Source organism: Truncatella angustata (genome assembly GCF_020726525.1).
Source record: "Truncatella angustata strain MPI-SDFR-AT-0073 chromosome Unknown BKA67scaffold_3, whole genome shotgun sequence".
Classification (NCBI taxonomy): domain Eukaryota; kingdom Fungi; phylum Ascomycota; class Sordariomycetes; order Amphisphaeriales; family Sporocadaceae; genus Truncatella; species Truncatella angustata.
In genome coordinates, this window is record NW_025763383.1 from 2,345,769 (window position 1) to 2,370,588 (window position 24,820).

The following is a 24,820-nucleotide window of genomic DNA, read 5'->3' on the forward strand; positions in this document are numbered from 1 at the left end:
ACTTTGGGTTATTGAATCTGAGAATGAGAGATAGCTGTTCCAAAGTAGAAACCATGCATAAGCAAGCTCGAGATTTGCTGCTCGGTCTAATAATAGGGTTGCCGAGAGAAGTGATCGGTGCTGCTAGACGCAGGAAAATACACATTAGCAAACACTGAACGCAGGCAAATGCATCGATTCTGGCCACGACTGAAATATAATGATGAGGTCGAAGAATTATGACGATGCTGGTCAGGGGACGTTTTCATTCTGTTGCCAGTCGATAGATATATGTGTGACGATTCATGTCTATCAAGTTGTGATGTGCGTCGCGTGGCAGGTTCCCTCCTGTGGATTGTTGAGATGCCATTCCCACCCATGAAGGCAGTTGAACAGGCTGGAATTGTTCATGTCCACTCAGAAAATGCCTAACTATCTGATATGCATCAAATAGGGCTCGGGCGTGAGTGAACCACAAGACGGGAAAGTTGGACCGGAGCCAAACAATCACGGGCAGTCATAACAGTGGCGCACTTGCCAGCTTTTCGGTCCATGGCCGTTGTTAGCGCGAACTCAATGCCCCTAGATCTAGGTAGTTTGTCATAGCCAGACTTGCCAGCAGCTCCAGGCAGGCCACAATGATGGTGGCAAGACTGGATATCAGGGGGTTCCGGAAGACCTCAGTGAGAGATTCAAAGGAACCTCCTCATCTGATGGAGAAAATGACGGTTATTTGCCCCCCTAAGAACAAACGTCACGTTTCTGTAATGATCCCAGGTATCTGTCTGCTGTTTGATTCGGGTGCCTGTATCCATAAAGCGAGTAAAGAGCAGGGCTGAAATGCACGTGCCATGCAGGGGGCACGGGAAAATTTAGTGAATCCTGACCTCAACGATCATTCGGCAATGAAGTAGCCCCCGAGTTGATGAGATGCCCACAAATTGATCTCTGCCACCCCAATCAATCTCAAATCCAGCTGTGGCTTGAATTCGGGCACTGGCACTGGCACTGCACCATCCGGCATCAGAAAGGAAAAAAAAATTCCACTGCCACTGGGCATTCGGCTAGGACCAGCAGAAAAAATAAACCCCATACCGCTTCTTTTGCAAACCCAAAAATCTTGTTGTGGGACGCGTTGGCAATTCTTTCACACTCACTCCCATCATACCAGACTTGGATTTATTCACTCGAATTCATCCAACCTTAAGTACTTTTCGACCAACAACCTTTGCGGCAACCCTGAGGAATACTTTCTCAGTAACACTCAAGAATCTCCTTCAGTAAGTCCACAGCCCGCGCTCCCTTCACCCCTCCAAACCCCACATCCCACGGCGCATGTACTGCGGTAACCCCACCATCGTCGAGGACCTCAAACGGTCACTGGGCCATCTTATCGATGGTACCTCTTGCGTGCTCGAGATGGTCTTGTTCGCTACACCATCACTTGATGGCGCCTACGCACAGCAAACGCGCTGGCTCCTTTTGTGTGCTCATAGCTTAAGTAATGAGTTACTAACTGCATCTAAGACCAACCACATCATCAAGCTCATCCGCCAAGATGGACTCTTACCAACCCCAGCCCCAAGGTGGCCGTGCCTGCTTCACCTGTAAGTTGTTACCAAAGTCCAAGAAACCGCGTTCTGGTCGAGTGTTAACTTTGTGATAGGCGGCCAGACCACCCATCTGTCACGTGACTGCCCCCAGCGTGGTGCCTCCAAGTGGTAAGTTGATTCGATCTGAAAGGCCTGTCATGACTTTTATCTGATCCCACTCAGCTACAACTGCGGTAACGAGGGTCACATGTCTCGTGACTGCCCCGAGGGCCCCAAGGACCCCTCGAGCAAGGCTTGCTACCGATGCGGTCAACCCGGTCACATCAGCCGTGACTGCCCCAACGGTGGTGCTGGTGACAACCAGGGTCGCCAAGGCGGTTCATCCGAGTGCTACAAGGTAAGCCGCATGCTTCTGCAAACGGCCGGACAGACCATGCTAACTTGTTTTCCTAGTGCGGTAAGGTCGGACACATCGCTCGCAACTGCCCCGACGCTGGTGCTTACGGCCAGGGTGGCCAGGGTGGCGGCCAGGGCGGCTACGGCGGTGGCGGCTACGGTCAAGGTGGCCAGGGTGGCCAGGGTGGTCAGGGCCGCACCTGCTACTCTTGCGGCGGCTACGGCCACATGTCCCGTGACTGCATCCAGGGCTCCAAGTGCTACAACTGTGGCCAGACCGGTCACTTCTCCCGTGACTGCCCCAAGGAGTCCACCGGTGGCGAGAAGATGTGCTACAAGTGCCAGCAGACCGGCCACATCCAGAGCCAGTGCCCCAACAGCAACTAGGAGTAAGGCGGTTGTCACTTGACAGTTCAGGAGGTCGTCGTTTTTCCAGGAATTCGTCCTTTCTTGCTCGCAAACTTGTTTCCCTTTGTTTATCGGAATGACCCATACGATTGCATGGCGTTGTCGCACAAAAATATTTACCGGAAAAGCTCTTGGAGTTCAGGGTTCTTCGGCTGGCTTTTGCATGGATACATCCAGACGGTTTCTCATGGCATTGTCTGGATCCCTAGGAATGAGACATGAATGATGCAGGCAATATGCTGCTGCTGTTGACACTCTAGATAGAGTAGGGTCTGTAGTTACTATTGGTAACTAATGTACGCTGAGAATGTGACCTGAAACTATATCTGTCGTTTCTGCAAGTGTAATGTCCTGTGACGCCTTTTAGTAATGCTGCTCGCTTCGCTGTCTACGCCAAAACCCCGCCCCAAAACTTAACCTGTCTTCTCACGGTTAAATATCAAAACAACAAGTGACACCGATAATCACCTGGCCCCGACCGCCAATCGTGAGTCTCACAGTCCCACATTCCGCCTTGACTAACCTGTTACTTCTCTGCTTTCTTCGACCTCGAAAGTAGCTGCGACAAAATGAAATGGCTGACGTCCTCGTCCTGCCAATACGCCATATGCGACGCGATCGTGTTGATCGGGTTGAAGTCGAGTACGCTCCTAGAACAATTTTAGTCAGCATCGAGACACTAATTCGGGTAGGGGAAGCTTTTCTTCTTCTTCTTTCTCCCCTGCCCCTTCCCTAGAAACGGATTCCTTACTCCTGAATGCTGTAGTCGACGCGGCCGTTGCGGTTTAACGCGCGAACCTTCATCTCCTCCCTGCGCAGCTTCTGGGCCTTGGCCTCCTCGGCGGCCCACTCGTCCCCGAGAGCCTTGCCTTCCTCGGCGCGGCTCATGGCCTCGACGCGCTTCTTCTGGAACTGGCTGAAGAGCGTCTCCATGTCCTCGTCGATCAGCGTGGCGCCCGTGTCGCTCTTTTCCCTGTTGGGCCCAGGAACCTTTGTCGACAAGGCAGAGGTGCGCCGAGCGAGGGCCTTCTTACGAGCTTCGTTCAGCTTCTGTTCTGCAGAGGTATCGGAAAGCACACCAGGCGTGGCAGCCGGGCCGTTATCCACCGGATTCTTCCCTTTGGTTGTCTGAGATGTGTTCGGCCCGTTCACGTTCGCCTGCTGCGCCTGCTGCGCCTGATAATTCGCCACATCCTCGTTAGTCAGTCCCAGGGAGCGGTTGAGAAGCGAGGATGTGATACTGCCGGATATGTTCGACCAGAGACTGGATACCGATTGACCGACTTTAGAACCGATGCCTGCTAGACCCTGAGGTGCCATTGCATCGAAAATACCTCTCTTCGTATAGGGCAGAAGTTGAGGTTTCAGCGCCGACATGGCAGGTGATATCAACGGCTCGATACGATACGCTATTGGATCGGATGGGTGAAATATGTTGAAGAGTTGGGCTGTCTTTGGTGAGGAAACAGAGAAGGGATGGCCCGTTACCGCCGAAACTCGTCCGCTGAAGTCCGCATCGTTGAATGGATCATCCATATATTCGGGGTTCAGGGGGCTCTCCGACGGCCTTGCATTGGCAGAGTGCCTGGCTGCTACAGTACGCCCCTTGAGCATCTGAAACAAGCCGATTGGAGATCCAAGACAATAGAAGTCACCTGCATCGAAGTCAAAAGCCAGAGGACTGTCACGGGATTCTTCGGACCTGCCACCAGAGGATGGCCATATACGTAGAGGGTTGCGCAGCTTTTCGAGTTTCGGTTTCTCTTTCTGACGACACAGAATGTCGAACATGATAGCACTTCCGAGCGAGTGACCCATGATATGGACCTTGCCCTTGAACTCCGGGTTGCGCTCCATGAACAGTTTGTAGATGCGGTTCGACTCCTTGGATACGATATCGGTAATCTGCTCTCTGTACGCGGACTGATACAAAAGCACGTCAAGTGCCAGGTCACTGATGAGTGAGCGAGCGAACGCTATCCCCTCGATAGTGATGTCCTCCAATGCTGGGTATTCATCCTCGTCATCAATTTCTGCCGTGCCCAGGTCGTGCTCGCCTTTCTTCTCGCGGCGCTTTGGAAAATCAAGTAAATGCCGCCAGCACACTGGTAGTACTTGCACCCTACAATTGCCAGGACCAGGGCCAGTACCATTTTCTGCATTCATGGCGCGAAGATCGTCGGAATGAGAGTATACCCCCTTCAAAGTCTTGCGCAGAACGTTGACATCGTGGACGAAGTTGATGCTTTCCATCCGCAAACTCAATAGCTGACCAATTCCATGGGTCACAAGGATCAGATGCTCAATCTCGCGTCCTTGGGTTTCGCCAGCTTGAGCGTTATAGTCATCTTGAATCTCCTGCTCCTCTCGCTTCCTGATCTGTTCCTGTTGCGCATCAGGATCCTCGGCGGTTTCCATAAAGTTGGAGAACTGTCTTTCAAGCTGACTTTCACGACTTGGTCGACCAACATTGTCTTCTTCGTGAACATCAACAGCTCCCTCAGCTCGAGTAAGAGGAGGCGCGGATCTTCGTTTAAGAGCCTTCAACTTCTTCTCGTCTTCGGGTTGTTGCGGCAAGGTGGCAGTGGTAGGCGTTGTTGGTCGCTTCTCAACGGTCTTTCCAGGTTCCGTGTAACCACGAACGAGCTTCACTCCACTCAGGTATCCGCCACCAGCAAATCTTTGGTAAACTGACGAGGTCACCCATGAGAAAACAGTGTCGGTTGAAAGCCATGCTGTTGTGGAGTCTTGGTAGGTTGCCACGGAATTCATATAAGCACCAAATAATCTGTATGTCTCTGGCTGATGCTGGGGATTTGCTTGACCGGGTAAGGGTTTCAGGGCACCTTCCGCTTGTGCCGCAGCTGCTGCTCTGAGATCTTGACGGGATGCCTTGGGTGTGATGCTCGTTTTGGCTCCAGAGTTGCTCCGGCTTCTTGTCTCTGGATACGTCCAGGGCTTGATCTTCAGATACCCCTCCTCAAGCTGGGCGGCAAGGTTCTCCTCACACGGTCGCAATGTGGCTCCCTCCTGATAGAACCAACTACCTCTCTGAACGTCGTATATCGGGCCAAGCCAGTATACTGGAGCGAGTTCGCGTTGCTCGATGTCAACATCAAACAGAAAATCCTCATTCACAGGAACCCGGACGCCTTGTCCCTGATCTCCGCCCTCGGAGTCAATGCTCGTGTTCGGACGATCCTCGTTGGACGCGCCGCGCCTCCGGAGTGAGCTCGAGCGCTTGTGTCGGATCATTGCGCCTCTGCCGCGGTTCTCTTCCCACTCCTCTAGCAGCTTTTGATAACTATTTTCGATGGCTCGAGAATCATTGATGGAGAATGGAACAAACTTTTTCGGCGCTGGTGGGGGCTTTGGGTCTGGTTTCGGGTCCAGCTTCTCTTTCTTGCCTGACTTCAAGTACTCTGGTTTCCTTTTGGGGACATCCACGGCATGAAACCACTTGACGTTCAAGGGTGGACTTTCGGGAGGATATCTCTTGAAACTTTGGCCATATAATGTGGTGATGGCATGATCGTCGGCCTTCTTCGACGGCGCTGCCTTTTTGGGCGGGGGTGGCATGTCCTTCTCCTTGGGTGCCGGAGTGGTGCTGCGGCTAGTCCACGGATTCATGGACTCGACTGCTGATGCGAAATACGACTTCTCTTGCTTCTTCTCTGTCTTGTCACCTTCGGTCCCAACAGCGTCCTTGTCTTTACCTGGAGGCGCAGACATGTTGCTCCTATCGGACCGGCCAAGCGGCCAGCCGAATAAAGCTCGTGGCGCGTTCCAGATTCGGCGGGCGTAGGCAGGGGCTAAGGTGTGTCGGCTGTGCTTGAAGGTATGCAGTGCGAGTTTTCCCGTGTACAGCGCCAACGTGTTCAGTTGAAACTGATCAAATGGTAACTATTGAGAAACGCGACTCTGATGTCGGTTCCACCTATCTTTCTCAGAGAGCGGAGTGGCTTGTTTCCAATAAATCAACCGCTTGCGTCAGCGGGTTGCTGCGCGTGGGCCCGCGGGTTTATGCTGAGCAGGACGGTCTGATTTCTCAAGCTGGTCAACGATCCCCGACCATTTGGTAATGCCTTCTGGTAGAAGCGAGGAGTTCCCACACGTGCTGGTGATGAGGAGTTTAAAGATATAAAGAAAGAAAAAATTGGGAAAGCCGTGTTGACAGCCTGCCAGCGGAAACAAAGACCGGAAGCTCTTGTCACGATCACAAGGTTGCCGAGTTACTGTAGCAGTTCACATGCCTGCCTACTGTACAGGAGCTTGCCAGAGCTCCAGTGGGAACTATGACGATCTTGCATACGCTAGCGATGCCCAAAGGCGGTCTGACAGGGGACTTACCGCGGGGTTCAGGGTCAAGGTCAAGGCCAAGGTCCCAGTATTTAGGGTTGATACCGACCCCTTAACGGTGAAGGACTTCGCCGATATTAGTATGATATCCTTGTTAACATCCGAATCTCGTCCTGCCTGATCTGTTCAGTTGGCACAAGCCTCAAGTTTTGCCGGCAATGGAGTTGGGAGGAGAAAGAATGTCTGGCTGCCCTCAAGCAGATGTGCAAGAGCCTTCATCTGTGTCTTTTTTGACCCCGCAGTTGCATATTGAACACAAGGAGCTTAGCGCCGTTTCCATGGCGCTCACGTCAATAAGATATCACCGTTAGGTATTTGAACCTGGGCAGTCCATCCGAATCCAGGATTTTGCAAAGAGCTTTCCGAACCAGGACATAAACAGGGAATCAATTCTCTGGGATCTGTGCCGATAACGCAAAAACGGACACTTTCGTGTTATATCCGCAAGAGAACCTCTCGTCGCTTTTCCGTATATCTACATCTTCTCATTGCAACCCGCGAACAGTGGTTCCAAGGAATATCCTTATACTTGTTTGTAAGCGGAGCTCGGGGCTGTTATGCTCTTCTGGAAACATCATCTGCTCCTGTGAAGATGTTGGGTTACCGCTGGAATTCGCTGCTCTTGGTCACCTACAGGACTTGAGAGATAAACGGGCACGACCGACCAAGGACTGGATGTATTCAGGATGACATACGAAGGCTTGCTCCCATTGTCTCAAGCCTGCCTAAAACTGTTCCAAGTGGAAGTACGGACTGAAGGTAAACTGTAGGAGAATGGTGTCATCTTCATTATGGGATTTTTCTCTTGTTGGTAATAACTAGACTAGTATGAATCATGTAGGAATTACTCAGATGTTCGTGATTATACGTACTTCAAGTTGTGGCAGATCTGAAAGATTAAATATCTGATCAGAACTTGATGTCTCAACCACCGTGACATACCCTCCCGCCATCTTCATGGGTTCAGGGGAGTCGTCCCCTCGACGGAGAAAGTTATAGCTACGAGCGGTTCGCCTTAGACGAGACATTAAGGAGTAACTCTCGGACCGTAGATCATCACAACACAACAACGGCAGGGAATAATATCATGGTACCTAGGAGCCAACCGCATACATATTAGTCCACCACTCAGCTCAGCACATCATAACCTCAACCCCCTCAACTACATCAAGCCTAATGCTGTTGACCAGCGTGTCAGTCCATCCAGGGTCTTACTCTCCCGGTGGGCTCCATCCTCTCCACGTCCCCAGCATGTGGTGTGCCAACAGCCTCCGATCACCCTCCTTGCCCTCGAAATATGCCACCTCATCCACCGTCGGCGCCCTGAACGCCGTGATGGGCAAGACCAGCACATCCCCAACGAGCTTCGGCTCAAACAGCCGTCCCAGATCCGCCTTCCCCCTCACCCCGGCCTCCTCCCCGACGTCGTAGAGATGCTCCCAGATGACGTCCGTCCACTGTATCGGGCCGGTAGTGTTGAGCACCCCGATGTTGTCCGGGTGCACCTTATCCAGCGTCGTCCCCTCCTCCTCCGCCAGGGCGTGCAGCTTGGCCAGACAGCGCGAGACCATGCGCGTCAGGACGGGGTGCCCGGGCGCCGCGGCGATGGCCCACTGTCCGAACTGCAACAGCCCCCCGTCGCCTCTCCCCCTATGCCCCGACTGCTGGTCCAGGAAGCCGTCGGCTTCGGGCGCGATGATCAGTCTCGCCCTGGCCCTGAGCCCGGGCGGCGCGACCCAATCCTCGAGCGGGACCAGGGGCTGCGTGTCGACGTCGCCGTAGTAGCCGCCCTCGGCGGCCAGGATGAGGTACCTCAGGAGGTCTGACTTGAGGGCCGGGTTGGTGAGCTGCTCGAAGACGCGCAGCTCGTCGGACGCGGCCCCGTAGTGGTGGCGGACGAGGGCGGTGCCCCCGCCGGCGCCCAGCAGCGTGTACGTGTAGCCCGGGGCGGACTTGACCCAGTCTCCGAGGAAGGAGACCTGCTGGTCGGTCACGGCGCCGTTGTTGGGGAAGAGAATGTGCCAGATCTTGCGGGGTATTATCGCAGGTTCGAGTGATGTATCTTTCTCCTGCTCCTCAGATGTTGTCGATTCAGAGGCAGAGGACGAGATGTGCGTGTAGTACGAATGTTTGAGTGCACTGGTAGTCGTAGCCACTACATCGTGAACAGCTCCGGACTGGTGGGCCAGTGAAATGACCCAGATAAGCGTGAGCGTCAGAGCAGCGTAGGCTAGCCAACGATTCTTGAAGCATTTGCTGATCATAGGAACTGTACGCCTGTCGTGGGTGTCCATTTTGTCCGTGGATTGAAAGAACTGTAGAAGTGTATCATGCGTCGACCCATCACTTTTAGGGCAAATGTATTTGTGCTATCTCGGAAGGGATGCGTGATCAATAATAGGGGCCATTGCGTGCCCCCATAGCTTTTCTCTCATCCCTTGATGATGTGAATGTGGCTTCTATGGCTTGTGAGTTAATGTCTCACTCCCTCGAACACGCCATGCGGGTCATGAAGTGTTTGAAGGAGAATTGCGCATCTCACCTCAAGTTTGTACGGCTTGAACGGCGCTCCTTAGGTAAGAGGGTTGGTTCATGTTGTATCTTTGTTCAAAGTGGACCATTTATTTCTAGCACGGTACCCGCCGAGTGTGATTGGTGTTGGATCTATTATATTACCATGACCACGCCCTGTTTCCATGATTACAACCACCATGCAGGTCTTCCAGTTGCACAATATGAAGAAACAAGGGTTGAGTAGGAATGGTACCCACCGATACGGTTTCTCTATTTGCCTTGCGCCTTGTCCCGGTGAATCTCAAAAGATGTTGTCCACACCTTGGAACCCTCGTTCTCTACTCTCCCAATAGCTCTCCTTGCCATGCTTGATCCTCCAAACTTCCTCTCCGCCACCATCTTCGTCGCCGCCAGCAACCTTGACGAACCACTTCGCCTTCCACTGCTCACCACGCTCCTCCAGCTCGCGCCTCCTGGCTCTCTGCGCCTCCTCTAGACGCACCTTCTCCTCCTCTGCCTCGTCTAGCTTACCAGCCTCGGCGAGTCGTTGATCTGGTCTCAACCGAGCATCCGTGGGTGGCAGCCGTCCCTTCTCGATGACCGTGATCTCGTTGAGAGCGGCAGCGAAGGCAGTCATACCGTACGTATTGGCCGCATTAGGGACAAGCTCGCCAACCTTCCAGATTTCATCGCCCTTCCTGGCCTTTCCGTTCTCCACGACCTTGAGGGAGTTCGTCCACGTACCATTGAGCGCCAGTCCGGTCTGCGAGCCGTCAGGATTGTATATGTCAACCTGAACATCCTCACCGCGACCGCCAAACATCCCCTTGGTTTTGAACTCGATCTGGGCCTTGGCGCCCGTGGAGTCGTTGTTCACGGCCATGGATCCTACGGGCTCAACGTACTTCTCGCCCATCACCACATTCCTCAAGAACATGGTCGCGTGCGTCCAGGAGTAGAGTTCATCGGTGCCGTCTGGCAACCTAAGTGCCACCCTGACCTTGCCTTCCGTGGTGATCTCGGCGCTCTTGCCCCAAAATTTCTGTCCTGGGGCGGGACTTTGGGCAAAGGACCATAAAGCGGCGTCTGCATGCATAGCTAGCCTGACGGGGCGGTGGCAGACCTTCTCGACGATGCACCTGAAGCCGCCTGGGACCTCGCTATCTGTTCTGAGCATTTCGAAAGTCTCGCCTAGAAGTGGGTTGAAAGGCTTGCGGATCGCGCGTTCCTTGGCTCTGTTGACGCTGAATTGCGAAACGGCGAAAGCAGTGACGTACAACATGCGCTCATTAGCCGTTTTCTGCGTTGCCGCCGCATCAAGGAGTTGTGCGTACTCGAGTTGTTCTGCTGTGCGTTGGAGCATGGAGATGGGCTCGTTTGCAGATACAGGCATGCTAATGGTGCTAAGATCCTTACCCACATTCTTCCTTACAAAAGCTATTAGAGAAGGTGGAAGGACGGTGGCAGGTGGAATGGTGCGACGACGCTCGACACCAATATCGATGGGGAGTGGATGCAAAGATTTTGGTTTTGAAGGGAATAGAGCTGCTACGCCCTTTGCATCTAATGGGACATCTTCCTCTTCCGCCGAAGATACAGACGATGAAGAATGTATCGAAGCATCGTCCGCCTCAGATTCCTGCGAGTCCTCCCCATCTTGGCGATCAATGATCATGACTTGGTTTGCCCCCGCTGAGTCGCCAGCTTCGGCATCAAAAAACTCGTCCGTGGATGCCGTAGACTCGAAACTCATTCGTGAAGCTGTTGCAGACGTTGGCATTGGCGTCCGTCTGCGTTTACTCTTAGCTACTAGTGAAGTGAACTCTGAGACTACCGAGTCCAGGTCATTGAGTAGCGACGTGCAGTGATCGTGAATGCTCCCCTCCTGCTGATCTGGCCCCTTTGACATCCTCTTCGAATTGCTGCCATTAGCGGCAATGGCTGCCGCGACAGAGCCGGGCGATGGGACGGCAAGCGCGGATGATTGCATAGCTTGGAAGACCTGCGGGCTCATGGGCGGTGCGCTCGACTTGCGCCGCCAGAATGATCGCTTCTGTTCTTGCTGCTGATGTGGCGTGGGAGGGAAATAATCACTATCCTCGGCTCCATTGGGAGTCGCTGGAGAAAGGTACGAGCTCGACGGACGAGTATACTGCCTCTGAACGGCCATGTCCTTAACCAGGCGTCTTAGGGCGTCTCTCGAGCCGACCACACGGCTGACCAGGCTCTCGACCTGCTGCCACTCCCGCTCCTCTTCCTGTGCATTTGCGAAGCGCGGTGCGGCATGCGTGTTGACCTTCAGCGTGTCTTTGGGAACAAGCACACCCTCTGGGGCTGGTTCCGGTTCCAGGCCACGAGCGATTCTGCTGGCTCTCTCCAGCGCCTGCGCCCAATCGGCGAAATCCTTGGCATTTGAAGCTCTGAGGTGCCAAATTTCGGCACCGGAGTCAATGCTTATTTCCCTTCGTCGCTCATCTGCGGCGATAGCTGCCAAGCTTAGAGGTATGGCACCTCTGAGTGCTGATGAATTGCGGTTGTAGTAGTACGACAGGGTACACGACGAGTAGTCAAGCGAAAAGAAGCGACGTGCGTACCCCTGACCCTTCTTTCTCCGCCTCTTGAGTAGGGTACCTGTATGATATGTGCTCGAAGCTCCGCCACCTTCGCTACGGCCTGCGATGGATTGCGCCCTGTTCTTGCCGTGACTATGCAGGCTATCCACCGAATCTGAAGCCCCGGTCGGGCTCCTCCCAACAGGTTTGATGTTTGCCACGCTCGGTCCTCCTGCAACAAGATTTGGGATGTGATGGGCAACCTGGGGTGGTTGGCCGGTAGGGAAGGTCAAGAGCACAAAGGTGGCCGTCTTGCCGGTTGTCTTGGAGAATGTGTTGTCGAAGATCAGACCGAACATGCCGCCCTGGCCGGATAGCACGTCGTATGTACCCATGGAAACCTTGTCGGCCTCGCATTTGCCATGCCAATTCATGAGCATGAAGCCCTTACTGCTCAGCTGCTCCTGGGCCGTGCTTGAATCCTTCTTAGAGATGCCTCCGCGGCCAGACTTTGCGCTCTTGTTGACTCCGCCATCCTTGCTAGCCTCGAGGTTCTCGGAGGAGTTGTTCAGCTCGTCGATGCCGGCGGCCCCGGTGGCGGTCAAGTTGGTGGCGCCGGAGCCCGGGTGCTTCACGATGCCGAAGTTGATGGATTTTTTATGTGGCTGTAGACTCCAGGATATCGTGTGGCCATCTTCCACCTTGACCCAGCGCACAATGTACGACTATTGGCATGAAGGTCAACATTGTTTCAAGGCAGTGGGTTCCTCAGAGGACGCCATGGGCCCTCCTTGTGGGTGAGCGCACGTCGCAGAAAAGGCAAGGGAATTGTGCTGAAAGCAACGGGATCCCGGGGACGCCAACGACCCTATTTGTTTGTGCATCACGTCACACATACCTTGCTGTGAATCTCGAGTTGTTCGATTCCGGCCATGTTGCAATGGCTTGTCTCATGGGCGCATGTATCTCAGGGTTGTGTTGTTCTAAATTTGTGCAGCGTGTTCGCATGTGAACGCGCTTCACAGACGAGTTGGACTTGCGATGATTGATTGAAGGATTGACTCAAAGAATGACCGCGACTCAGTTGTCGTCGCAATGGAGGATGTGCAAGTAACAACAATAATGATGATAATAATAATCACAACATAATAATCAATCAGCTTACTTACTGCTTGATTAATCCCAGCTCCGTAATCCTACCCAACCTCTACTCACAACTTTTAATGCACTTTCGGATTTCGGTGGTTGGAACGTCAATCCTCGTTTCGCTTAGACCAGGCTGATCGACAAGTCCCTGGCAGCTTCAAATAGTTCGCATGTTCGGCACCATAGGCTGACCATGGCACTCTTTGGACCCTGAGAATTTGGGGCGATGTGGCCTGTCTCAGTGCTTCTGGCCATTCCTAGCGCTGCTAATAGCTGCTGTCACGACGTCAGTGTTAGGTCTGCCCAGTCCCTCAAAACGTGACCGGGGATATTCGCCTTGACGCACTTGTCGACTTGTACTCAAAAGCAAGAAAACAATACGAACTAACCTTACCTCTTAGACGGGCTACCTATACGCAAGTACGACGACCTGGCAAATCCCGCCAGTTATTTAGTCTAGGTTAGACTAGTCTAGCTGAACCCCATGTTGGGAAATTTCGCTTTGCTACAGGAATGGGAGTACCCATGGGATACGCCATTATTGTACTAACTTGGGGACGGTGCAACCCGCGATTTCATGGACGATTGTGCGCTCAACCAATCAATTTCTGTAAACAATGCATCCCCTGAAATGCAATTTGTCTGATATTGGGCATACTTCTATTTTACAACTCGGATCTTTTAGCCCGCCTGCCCAAAGCAGGAGAATTGCTTTTGGTCTCCTGATAATAGCACACTAATCACGGAAGATTGCTCCTCGCAATGCTTTCAAATATCATCGCCGCCCCCTTGCACCTAATGAAAACAAGCCACCCTCAAACGTGGGAAACAGAATTGTCTGTCTGGAAAGGGGCTTTCCTATGACCAGCTGTCATGCTGTGGTCTACCTTCTTCCAGCTCCTGACTTGTTGAGCTCGCTCTGGTATCGTAGTTTAAAGCCGTTGGTCAGCGCCCTCATGTCTGGATATTGATTTCCAAGCATCTCGTAAGCGTTTGGCAAAACCTTGACCGACCACTTAAATATCTTAGATTGCTTGTTGGTCTTAAATGTCAGCCAGAAGAATCCAGGGTGCTTCGTATCGATACAGAAGGTGTATACAGCAGCCTTTGGGTTGGCGTCTGTATAGGCTGTGAGCCATTTCTCTGTGTCCAAGTCAGTTATCTGTAAGGCGCATGCAATTAATAGCTCAGGTGACGACATACCAATTTCGGACATACTGCCCTTACGGAATTTGTCATGCCCAGTGAGTTGGTCCACCTTGCGAGCCGTTGCTTTGACGTGTTCCACGATCAACTCGTCAAGATCGGTGTAGTTGTACTTGTTCTCAACGCGGAGAATCTTGCCGACGGAAAATTCGCTCTCCTTCTGCAGCTCAAGGACATCGATGTGCTTGAAGACACCATCTGCAACCTTCCATGTGATTGTCAGATGATCATTACCCTTGGAGGACGGCCTTATGATCAAGTCGCCAACAGCCTGAGATCCAAGATACTGTTCAGCTTCGATTGAGCTGAAAGGCTTAAACATGGGGTGTTTTATGACTCTCTGCACCCGACCAGTGACCTTGTCTTTCTCCCGGAGCTCTTCCTTGTCATTGGCCTCGCCCTTGAAGTCCCACATGCGTGGGTCGTGGTCATGATGCTTGTTAAGTGGCCGTCTGACAGCATCCTCGCGTACGGATACCTTGGCGAGGAAGTCTTTTCGGTTCAGCTCAAGTATCTTGGCCTGCGCGATTTGACCGGGACGAATTATCTCCTTGATAGAGACGTTGGCTCTATGGCTGACCTCGTGTGCGTCAACGCGACCTTCGATGCCGCAATCAAGTTTCACGATGGCGAAGTCATCCTTTACCACACGCACGTTGACTGGCAAGACCATGCCCTCATATAGGGAATCCTCAGTTTCTCCGGTGAACATGGTAAATATCCGATCGCTGGCCAGCGCAACCAGAGCTCGTCGGAGCTCTTCGTAAGGAGCTTGCAATTCTGCACGGATCGTCTCCAGGGTTGCCCGCTTCCTTTGAGCGTAATTAGTCTCCAGCTGCTCAGCGTACTCTTCCAGAATAAGCTCGTTGACTTTGTCCTGTTCGTCTTCTTTGAACAGCTTTCGAACGATGGCGCCCTGCCCATTCTCGACGGTTTCGGCCTGGACATCCTCCTCGTCAAGTTCGAGGGCATCAGCAGCCATCTTTCGACCGAGCTCGTAGTCTTCCGGATGAACACGAGTGTTATCGAGAGGCTCTGAAGCTGGATTTGCCGGATCGTACTCTAAGAACAAAAAGCTGGCGCAGTTCATCCAGACGAGTGGGCCAACCACGGGGAGTTTGTTATTATCAGGATCTCCGACGAGTTCGTCCCTGGAATTGACGGCTCCTCCATTGACGTTGATTGCCTTGATCACCGCGGTAGCTTTACGAGGGCCGAGACCAGCAACGTAGGGAAGCAAGTTGGCCACGTAGGGATCGCTGACGGCCTCATTGATGTCCACACCGCAGAGATTGACCATGTCAACCATTGATGTTTCGAGGTACTTGAGTAATTTGTCTTGAGGCAGTAAGCTCTGACAAGGGTGGAATAGGAGGGACGCAATGTCTTTGCCCAGCGTAGCGTACTCCTTCATCGGGTTCTGAAGATACCTGGCAAGGCCTACGCAGTAACGTGTGACGGAATGCAAGCCCGGGTGCTCTGCAATGGCTCGTGGACTATCCTTGTATAGTCTGGCCACCTCATCGTTGACCACAAATACGTCGAGTAAATCACTGCGGTAGTCACCGGTGTCCGGATCCTCAAAGTCAGGTCCCATGAGGCGCTTTTCGCTGACAAGGCCCTCAACATCCCGTACGAGCTTTTGGCTGTCGGCGGAGAAACCGCTGATAGCGATGACATCGGGTTTCCTGCGTTCAACAACTTCAACGAAAGCATCTCTCTGCGCATCGTTACGTGCCAGGTTCTCGAAGCGGCCCTGCTCAATGACGCGACCATCTTCCTCTACCCATGCCCAAAAGACGGGATCTCTTTGCACATCACCCATGCCGTTGGAAAGGGCAAGGACGCGAGGGGTCGTTCCTAGAACCATGCCCTTGGGTTTGTATGGTGCTTGATCTAGCCTCTTTGAATACTCCTCGCGGCAGATCTTCAACAGCTCTTCTTGGCAAGCTGTCCTCAATGTCTCTTTGACGCTCTTGGAGATGATCTTTTCAAGCTTGAAGAATGCGTTATCGAGCACCTTCCGGCGTTGTTCGTTCCAGGCATCAGCAGCTGAGCTGTAATTGTCGGACTTGAACTCGGCATCCAGCTGCTGGCGAAATGGACGTTCATTCGACAGGCGTAATCTGACCTCGACTAAACCTTCCTCTTCAGCTTTCATCATCTTGAGGAACAGTTCAGGCCGACGTGCGAGGTCAGGAATGGTTTGGTTGATGATATATTTGATCTCGTAGAATGGATGTGCCTCATCGATACGTCGAAGACCCTTGTCCGTTCGCCGACAACTGATCTCGCCATTCATGAAGAAATGAACCCGAAAGTGTTTTCGCATTCTGGGGTTTGCGAAGAGCTCCTCAGCATACATTGAACGTGCTTGGGAGATGACGGCCTCGGATGTTAGAGCGTCAGAGTCAGTCAATGAGTCAGCCAGATCCTCGGGTGATTTATCGTCATCGTCTACGAGAGATCTCTTGCCATCCCGCTGAAGATTCTGGGCCAGACGGTCGGGTGTGATACCATATGCCTTGACGAACCTGTAAACGTTGCTGTTCCGGATCCGCTCCCAAGCAGACGACTTGGTGCCGGGGCGCTTGGTTTCCTTCGCAATTCCATCCATGGCCGCAAGATCCTTGAGTTGTGCAGAGTACTGGAAGTTGACGTAGTCTTGTAAGTCCTGTAGCTCCTCCATGCTCTCAGCAACAGGGATCAGCTCCTCCAAACTCTCATCTTGAACCCCGGTTTTCTCTCGCAAATTGTCGAATGTTCTTTCTAGCGCATTCCGCCTCTCGATAAAGGCACGGAACTTAATATCCAGCTCCAGTACCCTCCAGAGATCGTCTTGTGTAAGTAGTTTTTCGGCGCTCACAATGGTCTCGGGAGCATCTGGGTCGTTTCTGTGCTCGGGGTTCTCTTTCTTCTCGGCGTGAATGAGGTAATCTTTGCGGTGCTGAAAGACGTAGGGGACTTCAAGCTGATCAACGACAAAGTATTCGAGTACTTTACCGATAGCTTTTTGAAAGGGTTCGAGGAGTCTCCCAGATAGTCCCTTCTTGGGCCAAATAAGATTTGTGATCCACTTGGCCTCCTCCTTGAATTGATCGTTGGTGATGTTAAGAGACTTGAAAGGCTTGCGATCCAGCTGGAAACGCTCAGGCTCATCAGTGTTCCTAATGACGTTATCTTCTTCGGTGAGCAGCTTCTCTTGCAGTTGCGAAGGCTCAAAGACATCCTTGAGTTCAAGGTTCTGGTCTTCATATCGGCGTTCCTCCTCCTCCTCTTCTAATTGGAGGGCCCAGTCGTAGTCTTCGCCGTTACCGAAAATTGCTTCCATATCCTCAAGGACTTCCTGGTCGAGGCCACTGGTGTCGAGAAGAGTTCCGGCTAGACCCCGGTCTCGGGGCCTGGCGACTTCGGCATCCTCGATCTGGCGGAAACGTTCTTCTTCGTTCACGGGGTCATCGTCCTCGATGAAGTCGTCCATCTCATCATCTAGGCGGCCCGGTCGCGTAGGACGCGCGTAAGCTCGATCGTCGACCTCATCTTCGTCGGAGAACATGTCGTCAAGCCCGCGTCTTTCGGTCCTTCGGTCGTCTGACTCACGATGGCCTATCCGCAGACGCTTCATTTTCTTCTGTGGTTGTAGCATTGTAAGTAAGGGTCCCGGGGCTCTCTCTATGTGATGTAGGTCGGAGTTTCCTCACCTTCTCTGGCGGCTGGGCCTCGCCTATCGTCTCACCGATCAGGTCAAGATCCTCCTCGTCGAGCTGGGCTTCCTCTTCTCGTTCTTGTCGTCGCTTGCGCTTTCGACGCTTTCGCTCCTCGTCTGAATCTATGGCATCCTCTTCTTCCTCATCCTCATCGACAATGAAGCCCTCGCGGATCTGGTGATGTCATTAGCTGTGTTCGGGGGAGGGGGAAGCCATGATATCATGGCATGTTTCCTGTAGCTATACCTTTGCGGCCTCTTCCTCATCGTCGTCGTCATCCTCTTCCTCGCTAGAATCATCGCCGTCGCCATTTTGTTTGCGCTGCCGCTGGCGAGCTTCACCAGTCTCCTCGTCGTATGACTCGTCATCGGAGCTGGCCTCATCGGCTTCGCCCATGACCAAGTCTCTCATCGCATTAGACATTGTCGCGAATTCCAGGGAGCAGAAAAGCAGTGCAGTGGTTGGTGGTTGCTGTTTCTGCAGGGGCCGGTGGTTTTAATGGTAGAATTCCAGCCCGGCAGGCAAGGCAAAAACCTGGCTCAGAGGGAAGGATGCAGATTAAGTAGAAGCTACGCCAAGCTTGAGAAGGAAAGAAAAAGAAGAAGGGGCAAGGAAAACGGGTTGTGATGGGGTGGTTTGCTGCGGTTGTGAAGGTAGAGTGAAGGGAGCCTCTCTCATGGAGTGCTGCGCCGGAGCTGGAAAAATGTATCGCGTTGTTCTGGGCAGCCTCGCGGGTGAGTGCTCACATTTGCAAAGGCAAACGCAAGCGCAAGAGCCAAGGGATGGGGGGATTGGTACCGTAACAATCGAATTGCATTTGAATTGCAACGACCAGCTCGGAGGCTTGAATTTGAATGGCCCAAGCGCCGCTGCAGACAGACAGACAGACGGACAGAGGCACAAGCGCGACAGACGTGTAGCACTGAATGTACATGATAAAATAAGTGGGAACCGATAACGATAACGATGGTGGACTGCTGCAGCTGCTCTTGCTGTAAGTTATACCGTTCAGGGTCTTTGACACAGGTGGATGGGATGATCGATCAAACGAGGTGCTTGGAAGTGATCCTACTGTAGAACGAGAACATTGCATGTCGACGTCACAACTCCTCCAGTGTATATGCTAAGGTTACTGCAATGTCAGAGGGCATCTTGCAGTGTTGGCAATAATGGCAACACACTCGAGACGTGGGCCGTTGAACTTGTAGCGTAGCTCTGCATCGATATCAATTATACAGCCTTGCTGAGGAAATGCGCAGTGCAACCAATAAACCAACAGCGTGGATTGCCCCTAATCCTGCCATATACGCGACTCATCTACCATTCCAAGACTGAACCTCTTTCTTACCAAACATTTGCATATCAGATTTCATGATGCTACATGCTAGTGGCGCCACCGTGCAATGGCACAAAGGGATTGGGGATTCTACTCCTACTGCAGGCCAATCAGGTGTAAGTGCTTGGCATGAGACACAAGACTCGTTAGCAATCCACACCAGTGCTTCGAAACAGAGGGATCCCAAAAGTGCCTGCTAATGTGAAACCCTGCTCAAAGAGGTCATGACTGCGTAAATCCTGAGCCACATGTATTCACACATGGCAGTGCTCCATCGAGGTGAAATCCAAGCAGGTGCGAGGAATGCATTAGCTTCCGTGAGATTGACAGCTTCACTGGTCTGTATGGTTGGCCGGCCCCCTGAACAAAACGAGCATATAGTACACAGCATGGACCATGTTGGGTATGAAGAACAGGGCTCTGCACCATCTTGACTTTGCCAAATGTACACGGCATCAATAGGGATCAAACATGCCCACGGTTCAGTTCGCATTGAACGACTTCAAATAGCTGCATTGCCTCCTAAATGATATGTGCAGCCGGGACGTTTGTTTTGGGCTCCCAGATCTCATCCTCAATCCTTGTCTTTGGGCGCTTCCCATTCTCCCCCGCCCTTTGTTTAGTTTCGTTGGCATCCCGTGGGCCCATCAGGTCACGGCTGTAGACGCTTCGACTTCACAAGTTTCACATATCTTCAAGTGTTGTAACAAGTGGGACATGCTTTCTTTGTTGCTCTGTGCAGTCCTTCTCGTTGAGCTTAAGGAGCTACCACCTGCTACGATTCTCAGTTCTCGCAGCAGCAGCAAATCCATACAGATTGCATGGCTAGCTACATAGTCTCAATAGTCAGAACCACCATCTCCGTACCGTCGACTGTCAGGACCCATACGATCGGATAGGTTAACTCAACCTGCGTATTAGGCCGCCACCACAAAGAGCGACCGCATTTCTGACGAGTCAAATCGGATTACTGGCGATTGACAGCTCGTTGGATCCACGGGAAGGCTGATAGCCCTGAAAAAGAAGAAAAAGAAAAAAAGAGAGACCCAGCACTATTGCCTCCTTTGAGCAGTCCCATGAGATAACGACAATCTTCTTGTCGCCGCCAACATTTTATTACTGCTACTTCATCCCACTTTTAGCCCCTCATCAATCGCATGGATTTCCGACAGCACTTGCAGCAATCACAGCATCGTCCCGTGTAAAGGCCGTATTACAGAACTCGCAGCCGTACTGGCCCGGGGCTTGAAAAGTTTGGGGGCTCACTCGGATTCGGTATGCTCAATCCCAACTGTCGACGCTGGGCCAGAGCCTAACTAACTAACCTAGGTTAACCTAAAGCATATGCAGTCAAGAGTGCGATTCGATTGTACATGAACTGAAAAGAAAACCAGCAGCGGGTCGGGCGAGTCTAGCGAATCCAGACCCTTTCCTCTCCCTGTCGTTTTAAGGTTCCACCCCACGGCGGGCTTCCACAGCGGCCTGTCCAGCCAAGTCGAGCCGAGTCGAGTCCAGTCGAGTCGTGCTCACTTACAGCATCTCAACCATTGGCGTGTTCCCAGAGCAGTGTGATACAACAGCAGCTACACCACTTGCCCAGCCATCCCCACAGGCGAGACATCATCGGGCTGCAAGACGCAGGAGCAGGAGCAGGAACAGGAGCTGCCACTGTATCTCGATTAAAGATACCGACCCTGCAGCTGACGATTTCTTAGTCGCGAGGGGCAGTTTCGCCGTGTCAAGGTCAAGGTCAAGGTCAAGGTCGTATTGAACCGCAAGGGCCGCGCCCAACCCACCTGATCGCCGTGCGCTTGCAACTGGGATTCAAAGCTACCCCTTACTGCTCATATCTGAAAAAGTCCTGCATTGGCTTGGATTAATTGAACTATTCCATCGCTTCTGCCATTCTACGGTACAAATCCGGGTCCAGTGGCTTTCGACGGCTTTTGCTTTTCCCTTCGACCCTGTCACATCGACGCCCGCGACCATGGCCGAATTTGCCCCGCGCTCCATGAAGCGCAAGAATGTCAAGGGTCTTGCGCTCACGCCCGCGGCGCCGAAGGCACCGCCGACATCGAACGCTCCCCTCCAAGTAGGCGGCTGGGGGACCGGCGGCTCAAAACACGAAGAAGGGGGCGACGAAAAGCTTGAGATTGGCATCGAGTTCAACCTGAGTCTGAAGCAAGAAGATATCGAGATCATAAAAGAGCTGGGGTCGGGCAATGGAGGCACCGTGAGCAAGATCAAGCATCTCCCAACGGGAACAACTATGGCGCGCAAGGTACGAACAAACCTCTACGGAGCTTGATTCCGAGTTACTAAGTCAGCGGCTAGGTCATTCATGTCGAGGCCAAGAAGGAGATGAGGAGACGTATCGTCCGTGAGCTCCAGATCATGCACAACTGTCACTCCAACTACATCGTGACGTTTTACGGTGCCTTTCTCAACTCCCACAACGATGTTATCATGTGCATGGAATATATGGACGTCGGGTAAGTTATGCCAAAGAAGTTCTGTACTTTTGCAACTCAGTCTGACCCAATGGCCACAGGGCCCTCGACCGAGTCTCCCGAGTCTTCGGGCCCGTTCGAGTCGACGTTTTGGGCAAGATCGCAGAAGCCACATTAGGTGGACTGACATACCTATACGAGAAACATCACATCATGCATCGAGACATTAAACCGTCAAATATCCTGGTCAACTCTCGAGGCCACATCAAGCTTTGCGACTTTGGTGTCTCAGGAGAACTGATCAACTCCGTTGCCGATACCTTTGTGGGCACGTCTACATACATGGCGCCGGAGCGAATCCAAGGAGAGAAGTACACGGTAAAGTCGGATGTGTGGAGTTTTGGTCTAACTATAATGGAGTTGGCTATTGGAAAGTTCCCCTTTGCTGCAAGCGAACAGCTCTCGGACGGAGACGGCGCACCCGCTGGTATTCTAGATCTGCTACAGCAGATCGTCCATGAGCCTGCGCCAAGACTGCCCAAGAGTGATGCGTTCCCATCGATTTTGGAGGATATGATCCAGAAATGCTTATACAAGGGTCCCGACGAGCGGCCAACACCGCAGGAACTTTTTGTAAGCTGCCCCTCACGGGGTACCCATCAATATCATGTGCCTTGAACTAACAAAATGCAGGAACGTGACCCGTTCGTACAGGCAGCCAAGCGGACACCTGTCGACCTCAGAGCTTGGGCAGTGAGCTTGATGGAAAGAGACAACCGTAAATCACATCTGGCGCCTCAGCTCTCGCCTGCAACACAGGAGCTTCTGAGGTCAGGTGATTCGCCGACATATCAGGGCAGCGCCGCTGATCACGATCCCGCGTTTACACCTACTTCAGGCGAGATCCCTATCGCGAGCATGAGTGGCATGACCATCTCGTCCCCACGAGAACAACTACACAACCGGTCACCCACTCGGAACGGACTCGGAAGTTTCGGACGCGCGGCTGGCTCGAACGCACACCCTGGCCTGGGACAAAGGTCGGCAACATCAGGCACGATACCCAAAGCTGGTACTCCTGACTTGTCTCATCCCGCAAGCGCGAGCGCTGGCCAAGCCACTTTCGCCCTTCCGGGCCGACCCGCACCACCTGGTGGTCCACTCCCTCCACCTCCTCCAAGAAAGGAGACTCCTGATGAATTGAGGGGCAGCCGCCGTCAAGCAACATTTGGACCGCCATCTAATGGATATGGTGGGCCGCCATCCAACGGGTACGGGAATATTGGCTACCAGTGAGATGCCGATATATGACCAACTTGTTTATCGTTGTTGTCGGCGTGCTTGCTCTTCTCACCTCATTAGTGTTAAATGCGTTCTCGAGCCTTTTCCAAACACAGCATTGTCCGGCGTATATGCTTCATGTAGCGGCTCCGGCCTTTTCGGCTCTCATACTGAGTCGCAAAAACACAGGTCGATCAACCTACCCAACTCTTGGCATCTGAATGAATATACGAGACGATCTGCGTGCACACTATAAAAAGGAGGCATGGTGCCGCGAGGCTTGAAGATTGAGCAAGGATTTATAGCACCATAGGCTTAGGGAATCGCTTGTGAGTACCTGATCAACTAGATTAGGCTAGGGTAACTTCATGGAGGCCGAAAGTGAGGTACAAATGCAAACTCATGCTTTGTATCCACTCAAGAAAGTTGACTCGTATCTCATGTATATCGCGCTTAGGTTGATAAATTTATGCCATGAAGTTCTCCTGTTCGGGCGCCTGTAGGGCCTTTTCGTGTCTACCGCATTTCTTGAAAGCAGTCTTGGATGATGACTGCTACTCTGTCCCGGAGTAGGTTATCATGAGATCACACGTCCAACGAACCCGTCCTCCAAGATGTCTACCAGCTCATCCAGGCTCCTGATCACCAAATCCGTATCCTCGTGCTCGGCCAGATGCTCATTCGCGGAGTTGACGAGCAACACCGTCGCCGCGCCCGCTCTGCGGCCCGCCGCCATGTCGTCGATACTATCTCCCACCATGATCAACCCTCTCGCGTCACCGATCTCCTCCCCGTCCCCATGGTCGTTGCCACCTTCCTCGGGCTCCGCGAGCGCGCCCCGCCTGACGCCCGCCCCCTCGTCGCTCGCCCTGACCAAGCCCTTGAGCTCCTCGGCCCGCCCCCGGCTCATGTCGGACAGCGGGCGGCTCAGCCCCCAGCTCCGCGCGATGAACAGGATGCCCGCCGGGTCCGGCTTGGGCGGCCGGAAGTCCCGCGTGATGATGGGCTCGAAGACCGACGACGGCAGGAACTTGCCCAGCAGGTGCGTCACGGGCCCGTCGAAGTTCCGCGTGCAGATCCCCTTGCGGACCGAGCGCGAGTCGAGGTAGGCCATGAGGGCCGCGAGGCCCGGTTGGGCTATCTGTCTGTGGGAGGGCAGGGGGTTTAGTCAAAGTTGGCAGATGAAATTGAAGTTTGGCAAGGTGATCGATCGGGTGGCCCGCTTGAACTTGACGTGACGCCCAGCCGGTTCTTCTTCGCGATGTTACGTCGAATTGGTAACGAGGGCGATCTGGACTTACTCGGACATGTTTCTTCTCTCGATAGCCCGGATGGACTCCATTGCCTCTTCCTGTTTGGAGGCCGGTGAGAGGGAGTAGATGTGATCCAGGATGTCGATCGACTTCGGTATCCCCAGAACGTCACGCATTTCCACAAACATGTGGTTTTGAGGTTTGCTAACAACAAGTAATGTTAGCCATGTCACGAAAACAATTAGATGATGAGTTTAATGCGACTCGGGCCATTGCCAGCGGCCTCCCCTCTACATTATCCTTGATTCCGATGTCATCACCACGCCATCAGGTTAGATACCATATAGAGTCAACATGAAAGCGTACACAGCATGATAATACACTTCCGTCTACAGACACGGCAAAGAAACCAAGACTTTTGTATCCATTTGTATACATACCCACCCCTCCTACCTCGAGAAGTTTGCATGGCTTCACGTGGACGGGGGTGCATATTTGCCAGTGCATGAGCATGACCTCAAAGAAAGTTCAGACTGACCATAGCGTACCGTCGACGTCGAAGACGACCCCTTTGAGTTTGGGCAGATTCCTTGTCTGGCCTGCTCCTTGCTTCAAGGGAGCAAACCGCCTCGGGCCTGGTTGCGTCATTGCAGAAAGGAATCTGCGCATGGAGAATTGGA

At 52.9% G+C, this 24,820-nt stretch overlaps 7 protein-coding genes across 7 annotated transcripts; 2 read left to right on the top strand and 5 right to left on the bottom strand.

Annotated features, from left to right (window-relative positions):
• Nucleotides 1-1,506: 1,506 nt before the first annotated feature.
• Nucleotides 1,507-2,657, top strand: BKA67DRAFT_690415 (uncharacterized protein; the record flags this gene model as incomplete). Its single annotated transcript, XM_046109132.1, has 4 exons — nt 1,507-1,586; nt 1,646-1,700; nt 1,755-1,929; nt 1,986-2,657. Coding segments are annotated over 4 exons (662 nt in total), but the record flags the coding sequence as incomplete, so codon positions are not given.
• Nucleotides 2,658-2,886: 229 nt separating this feature from the next.
• BKA67DRAFT_501318 (DDHD domain-containing protein) lies at nt 2,887-6,011 on the bottom strand (the record flags this gene model as incomplete). The annotated part of the gene is made up of 3 exons (XM_046097086.1): nt 2,887-2,986; nt 3,088-3,300; nt 3,337-6,011. Coding segments are annotated over 3 exons (2,988 nt in total), but the record flags the coding sequence as incomplete, so codon positions are not given.
• Nucleotides 6,012-7,814: 1,803 nt separating this feature from the next.
• BKA67DRAFT_244661 (uncharacterized protein) lies at nt 7,815-9,291 on the bottom strand. Its single transcript, XM_046095703.1, has 2 exons — nt 9,238-9,291; nt 7,815-9,154 (listed from the first exon to the last, which is right to left on the bottom strand). The coding sequence occupies exon 2, from the start codon at nt 8,987-8,989 to the stop codon at nt 7,907-7,909; it is 1,083 nt and encodes a 360-aa protein (XP_045959909.1). The 5' UTR covers nt 8,990-9,154; nt 9,238-9,291; the 3' UTR covers nt 7,815-7,906.
• A 219-nt stretch (nt 9,292-9,510) lies between these two features.
• BKA67DRAFT_514993 (oxysterol-binding protein) lies at nt 9,511-12,695 on the bottom strand (the record flags this gene model as incomplete). The annotated part of the gene is made up of 2 exons (XM_046097688.1): nt 9,511-12,486; nt 12,660-12,695. The coding sequence occupies 2 exons, from the start codon at nt 12,693-12,695 to the stop codon at nt 9,511-9,513; spliced, it is 3,012 nt and encodes a 1,003-aa protein (XP_045959910.1).
• Nucleotides 12,696-13,790: 1,095 nt separating this feature from the next.
• On the bottom strand, nt 13,791-18,243 carry BKA67DRAFT_657569 (transcription elongation factor spt-6; the record flags this gene model as incomplete). The annotated part of the gene is made up of 4 exons (XM_046107136.1): nt 13,791-14,050; nt 14,111-17,744; nt 17,815-17,994; nt 18,067-18,243. 4 exons carry the CDS (start codon nt 18,241-18,243, stop codon nt 13,791-13,793), a joined length of 4,251 nt encoding a protein of 1,416 aa, XP_045959911.1.
• A 2,900-nt stretch (nt 18,244-21,143) lies between these two features.
• BKA67DRAFT_516556 (kinase-like domain-containing protein) lies at nt 21,144-22,902 on the top strand (the record flags this gene model as incomplete). The annotated part of the gene is made up of 4 exons (XM_046097823.1): nt 21,144-21,437; nt 21,491-21,648; nt 21,708-22,239; nt 22,300-22,902. 4 exons carry the CDS (start codon nt 21,144-21,146, stop codon nt 22,900-22,902), a joined length of 1,587 nt encoding a protein of 528 aa, XP_045959912.1.
• Nucleotides 22,903-23,464: 562 nt separating this feature from the next.
• Nucleotides 23,465-24,788, bottom strand: BKA67DRAFT_657571 (haloacid dehalogenase-like hydrolase; the record flags this gene model as incomplete). Its single annotated transcript, XM_046107137.1, has 3 exons — nt 23,465-24,032; nt 24,189-24,344; nt 24,679-24,788. The coding sequence occupies 3 exons, from the start codon at nt 24,786-24,788 to the stop codon at nt 23,465-23,467; spliced, it is 834 nt and encodes a 277-aa protein (XP_045959913.1).
• Nucleotides 24,789-24,820: the final 32 nt, after the last annotated feature.

Coding starts and splice junctions, on each gene's coding strand:
- BKA67DRAFT_244661 (XM_046095703.1), bottom strand. CDS start 8,989: ATGGACACCCACGACAGGCGTACAGTTCCTATGATCAGCAAATGCTTC.